General features: G+C 38.7%; 1 protein-coding gene across 1 annotated transcript in view; it reads right to left on the reverse strand.

The window, feature by feature from the left end:
* LOC128519713 (putative ferric-chelate reductase 1) overlaps positions 1–6407 on the reverse strand; it is a 17003-nt gene extending 10596 nt beyond the window's left edge. Inside the window, exons 1-5 of the mRNA XM_053493534.1 lie at positions 6227–6407; positions 1277–1410; positions 1068–1165; positions 368–443; positions 1–139 (exon numbers count right to left, since the gene is read on the reverse strand). The exon at positions 1–139 is cut by the window's left edge and continues 98 nt beyond it. Coding sequence (XP_053349509.1) covers positions 1–139; positions 368–443; positions 1068–1165; positions 1277–1410; positions 6227–6407 — 628 coding nt within the window. The remainder of the gene's footprint in view (positions 140–367; positions 444–1067; positions 1166–1276; positions 1411–6226) is intronic.
* Between the last annotated feature and the right edge of the window lie 238 nt (positions 6408–6645).

Raw genomic sequence — 6645 nt, forward strand, 5'->3', positions numbered from 1 at the left:
ACATGAAGAAGCAGTTGGAGCTGGTGGAAGGATCGCAGCCACTTGGCTGGCTTACACACGTCTTACTGATCCCACAGTTTAAGCTGGAGATGCTGGACGAGGGCGAGGGCGAGGTAGAGGTGTTGGAGGTGGCACCAGTCTTAGGAACAACAATCCGAAAGCATGTTAACAAACAATCACCCCCCCCCCCTCCTCTGTCTGTTTATATCTTACTCTGTATTTGTATTGGTGTCTCATGCTTTTGATTGTCATTATTTTAAACATTTTGAGAATATCATTACTTTTGTCGCACTGCATTTGGCCACCACTGTAAGTGCTTCTACTGTATTTGTGCTTTAGAGTGAGGACTTTAGTCATAGAATCTCACCGATGTGCCGCTGTAGGTGATCTGTGAGCTCTTCACTGCCACCCAAAAGGTGGATTTGTCACGCACAAAGGTGGCTCTGTGAATAAAACCATTTTCAGAGAATTACAAAACGGGAGGTTTAAAAACTTGAGTCTTGGCATTTACCATTGGTTTAGAATATATTATACATAGCAGTGTGCTATTCTAGATTGGTCAGAACACGTTTCATTTTTGCAGCATCAACGATTGTGTGTGCGCGTCTGTGTGAAAAGAGTGGATGGAAGGGTAACTGTGTAAGACGAGAAGGGGGAGAGGGGAGCTTACTTTAGATTCACACAGACAGACACACACACACACACACACACACACACACACACACACAGTGCCTGCGCGCACAAACAGAAACACTGTCTGGTTTACTTTTTTTTTTTTTAGGTAAATTGCAGGTTAATTTGTTTTATTTATACTTAATATTTTGTGTTAATTATTATTATGTATTTATTTTTTCTTTTAAAAGTTAAAAAGTTTTTATTATTTCCTTTGAAAAATGGAAATTTCATTTAAGAGTGGAATACGAGCCTGTTTCCGGAATGAATCATGCTCGTAATCCAAGGTTACACTGCACTTAAAAATTATACAAATGCATTGATTAACTGAAATCTAAATGAATATCTTGTTTAAAAACCACAGTGTAAACTGAATCTAAAAGCAGGACTCTTACCTGAATTCAATGTTTCCAAGGTTGCCAGATGTCGGCGCGGTCCATTTACTTTGGATTTGCGTTTTTGATGTGGATGATGTATGGGAAACCGCCGAGTTCTAAGGGCCAAATTAAAAATTTATATCTTTTTATCTTCCTACACCACAACTAACTTGTCTAATTAAATGATTGTGTAAAGAGAGTAAAATGATCTACTGAAGGAAACTTACAGACACTCCACCGCACTTCAGGAGCTGAGATGCGGAGCCCATTAGACTGAAGGTACCAACAAGGCTGTTCCCTCCCACCGGCCTCGCTTCCAGGAGAAATCCCTTAAAACCTCCTGAGGTTCCACTCAGAGTCACTGCAAAGGCAGGCAGTCGTAGAGGTTTATTTGCTTGGGCCACTATGACAAACACTTTTATTGTTTTAAAATGTTAGGCTCAGGAGTGTTAGTGACATGTTCTTAGTTTAAGGTGTGTATTAAAGTAACAGATGCTGTGTTCCATTGCTTGTTAACAATGAATCATTCTTAGTGACCTCTTCTGCTGTTGCTTGTAAATGTGGTCACGCAACATTAGTTAATTAACTAATTAAAATCATAATCACTCATTAAAAAAAATTAAACCACAGTAGCCATAGCTTTATGACCACCTGCTTTATATTAAGTACAGTAGGTCCTTTTTTGAGTCCTTTTACCACCATAATATACTCTATGTTCTAACACCTTTTTTAAAAAACTGCATTAACCTTTTTAGCAGTTTGAGCTACAGTAGCTCTTCTCTTGGATTGGACTACATGGGCCAGGATTCACTTCCCATGTGCAGCAGTGAGCCTTGGTCGCCCCCGACATGTTGCCAGTTCAGTGGGTCCTTCATTTGAGGACTTTGGTATGTCCTGACAAAAAAAATAAATAAATACCTAACAACCTTTCATAAAAACGGTTCTTGACAGTTTTATTGCTTTTTTATGACCTTTTAGATGACCTTTAGGATTTTTATGGTTTTATGGAGGTTTGATAAAAAAGGGGGAAGGGTACCGCTTGTCGATTAGACATCGTTCCATTTATTTATTTTATTTATTTATTTCAATCATTTATTTAACTTATTTATTTTATATATTTATTTTATTTATGTATGTATGTATTTATTTATTTATTGTAAGAATTTGTTCAGTCTTTTTCATTTCAAGGTGTTTGTGTTTAACTATTAAGACAGCGAGATTCATTTATTACCAACTGGGGAACAGTGAAACGTTTAATCAGTGTGGTAAAAAAAAAAAACTTGCAGCACTCTGAATGACTGAGGACTGTTGAACTTGTTCGTTTTTCAAATTACCTAAATAGAAGAAGAATAAGCGTTAGCAGTGGGTGAGAGGCCCGAGTCGTTGGCGGGGGGTTTGAAGAAGAAGAAGGATAATACGACTAAAACGATGTTGTAAACATGCGAGCGAGCGAGTCCAAGAAAAGAATAATAACCGAGACAAAAGCAGGTCTGTGGCTATGGCGTTATATTCCTGCTACAATTCTGAGCGTGCGGTTTGACATTTTGAGAGCAGACAAAGCACTCTATGCGTGTGCAGTGTCTCCACTGCGCGCTTAACATGTTCTCTCGGAAAAAAAATAAAAATTCTGTGCGCGCTCGACTCTGCCTGTACGCTCACTCAACCTTGTCCAGTGTTACAAAACTGCCACAAAACTAGCCAATCACAGACATCCACACACTACTTCTGATTGGCTGTTCCTTCTCTATTAGCTGGCAATATCGACTATAGAGTGCTTTGTCTGCTCTCAAAATGTCAAACCACGCTTAGAATAGTGGCAGGAATATAACGCCATATGCCGCATTCTTCACCACTAAGATGTAATGTTGCATCAAATCTTTAACGATTCGGGTTAATTTGATTAACTAAACTAAAATTTATAACGTACACTTTATCGACTACCCGTCCAGTGTTTAGCACAATTTAGTGTATCTTACCAGTTCTGGTCATCACATGGCCAACGGGTATAACACAAAATCTAGTATTTAGCAATTATGAGCAAGGTAACAAGATCTGGGCAAATGTTAGACTTTCAAATACATGACCAAGACAACAGTTCTTTATAAAGTAACGAGAATTTATTTGACTAATCTACGATACATGAAACTACGCTTCTTAAACTCGCACACACACACACACACACACACACACACACACACACACACACACACACAAACAGTTTGGAAGGTGAAAATTAATAAAGTTTTTCTACTACTGTTTATTAGATCAACGAAAGTCACAAGAGCAGAGTCTTGGGTTTAATCTTACGGTTTAGTTATGAAACGAGCGCCAACTTTAGCAAGGTATGCAGCTTTGTTTGTTTACTTGTGTCATGTTGCGCCTCATCCGTTGGTTCACCTCCAGCGAAGATAATCACGGCGTTGCTGATTGGTTGGTGCGCTTTTGTAGAGATGAAGTCTTCGGGAAAGCCCTTCGGTGAGGCGTTGGTTGCCTGGTTTACCGATGGCTGCACTCTGGAACTTCTCCTGAGAGTTTCTTCGTTGCTGGACTGGAGTTCTGGCACAAAGTCTCATTGAGAGTTCTTGAAGAGCGGATGACGGAAGCCCGAGCTGCTTGAAAGAGGTTGCAGTTGTTGATGTTAACTTCCCTTTGTTGTAGACTTCCTTAGGGTTTTTGTAGGGTTTGTTTCCTTACGGTGATTGGTCCAATCGGATGTGGTTGCGGGTCTTAGCCACGCTTCGCGTAGTTCCCCTTTTGGGCATGCATTAGCCCGGCGTTTCGGCTGTCACGTAGGACCCACCCGGTTGGAGTTTTTAATACCTTCTATAAAGTAATTTTGCATGAGTTCGGTTCTGTGTTCACCAACGTTCTTTGAATAAAGCCAGCTTTAGATTGACATCAAACATTACATATTTTACCCACTCATTCCTTCCTTTATCTAATAAAAAGGGGTTTGTAAATGCTGATTACACCTTTTAACTTATGCAGAATAATCAAACATACACAAAGGAATAAAACATACTGAGTAAATATATGTATACGCGTTTTTGCCCTACTGGCACACTTTAAAGATGTTTAACATAGTGTCCACATTGACATAGTGTTTAACATAGTGTCCACCACTCTTTGTTCATTGAAAGGCATGTGCTCTGGAGGTCAAGAGAGTGTCTAGGTGTGATTTGGTGGATCCTACCCTACTCAAGGTGAAGCTGTTAATCTTGAGTCTGGCGCCTTAGACCGCTCGGCCATCCTGACACCCTTGATTTTGGGGTTTTCCCTTCAAAGCATCTGGTCTTGTGAAGTTTCTTGCAGCTTAGTTTCACAGACGCTCCTTTATGATTGCAAATCAGATAAGATTGAAGCTTCGTTTTGCAGACGATCTTTTTGAGCGCAGGCCAGACAAGATTATCGGGATGGCAACAAGGCATGCTGGGAGAGGGTCTCTGGATGGTGATCCATTGACTGCTCTCTCTCTCATTGGGAGCCCTGTTATTCGCTACACAACAGATCAGTTAAAAGTCTAGCTGGTTTTACATATGCTTATATATACGAGTACCATGTGTTAAAAACCTGGTACTACTGTATACTCCTCTTGGTAAGAATAAATTTGTTTCCTGTTTGTCATAGCAGGCGTTGTAATGGCACAGGGGTGTTAGTTAACATCCATTATCAGATTAGGATGTGATAAAATCAAATTCAAATTTTATTTGTCACATACACAGTCATACACAGTACGAAATGTAGTGAAATGCTTATACGACTGCCATTGACCCTAAAAGAGAATTAAAGTTTAAAATAAGAAAGAAATATGAAAGAAATACGATAGAAAAATTAAATAGAAAAATTAAATTAAACTAGGAAAAATAGAACTAAAAATAAAAATAGAAATATGATGTACATAAAAATAGAAATATACTGTACAAATTGAAATATACTGTACAAATTGAAATATACTGTATAAATTGAAATATACTGTACTGCGTGTGCAAATATGAATAGAACAAAGTGTCTTTGTGCAAAGTTATTAAAGTGTCTTTGTGCACTGGTCCAGGATGTAAACGTAAAAAAAAGTGTAACTAGATATTTTTTAGAAATGGGGGTATGGGGAGATGGGGGTAATGTTTAATAGCATTGTTTAGAAAATGGTTATGCCACATGTGTGTGTGTGTGTGTGTGTGTGTGTGTGTGGGTGGGTGTGCATATGTGTTTATCTCCATGCATGGGGTTGTAATAATATCTAGGTAGGGAAACATTCATACAGGGATAAGAATACCTTACAGTTTTAATTTAACATATAAGTACATGTACCATATAAATTAGTTCATTTATAATTAAAGTTAGCTCTTAATGCTCTCGCTGTTCATGTGCTGTGCGTGTTTAACATCATTTAAAGTGTTTACCCGCAAACCTTACTTCTGTCCCATTTATTATTCTTTTATTATTCTCGCTCCCTCACATGTTCACAACAACGTTTTAGTCGTATCATCAAGACCATTTTTTTTCTTATTTAAACCCCCCGCCAACGACAAGAGCCTCTCACCCACTGCTAACGCTTATTCTTCTTCTATTTAAGTAAATTGAAAAACTAACAAGTTCAACAGTCCTCAGTCATTCAAAGTGCTCCAAGTTTATTTCTTTTTTTATACCACACTGATTAAACGTTTCACTCTTCCCCAGTTGGTAGTTCTGGAGTTGCTCTGAACATGTTGCCTAGACATTTGGCCCTTTTCACAGTAGTTACAGTTACAGGTGCTATTATATCTCATTATAACGGCACCTGGAAGTGGGTGGGATATATTAGGCAATGGGAGAACATTTTGTCCCAGATGGTGACGTGTTGGTGGCAAAAAAATCGACTAACATAAGAATTTGAGCAACTTTAAGAAGAGCCTACAAAGGACTGGGTTAGAGCATAACTGGGAGAAAATTATTGCTTAGCTTTGTACTAGCTTTGCTGTTTAGGTAAATTTACTAACTACATGCACTCACCAGAGGCACTAAGGAGCTCTTCAACTCCCTTACAAGGTTTATTTTTTATCCTAATATCTTCAGACACATGTAATTAGGGATTGTGTGTAACCAGAAGATCCTTCAGTCGACATGTGGTCAAGAAAATTCCTATTTAAATGTCACGCTTGACTGTGTGGACATACTGTAGGGTAAGCATTGTAACTTACCTGTGATGGTGTCTCCCTGTTTATAGCTGCTGGTGTCGGCTGTGACAGTGTACGGAGGCGCATTAGTCTGAGCTGAGCTTCCGTGAGAAGGAGTCAAGTCACTACAACTGGATGAAACTTGACCATTGGAGTAACATTCACACACCCACACACACCCCAGGAGCAGAAGAAAAAACCTCATCTACACAAACAAATACAAACATAATCAGGATTAAAGAGTAGCAACATCATGATTAGCAAAAACAAAATGGTACAAAATTATAAAGTTTAACAGGTTACCACCTTCTTGAGGGTTATGGGATTATAATGGTTGTACAGTAAAAATAATATTGCATGTTTTTGTTTTTCATGATGTTTCAAAAAGTTGTGAAAGTTCATTCAGCTGTCTACATTATTTTAGTCAGAGCTGGCTAGTTGAG

Source organism: Clarias gariepinus, chromosome 4 (assembly GCF_024256425.1).
Source record: "Clarias gariepinus isolate MV-2021 ecotype Netherlands chromosome 4, CGAR_prim_01v2, whole genome shotgun sequence".
Taxonomy (NCBI): domain Eukaryota; kingdom Metazoa; phylum Chordata; class Actinopteri; order Siluriformes; family Clariidae; genus Clarias; species Clarias gariepinus.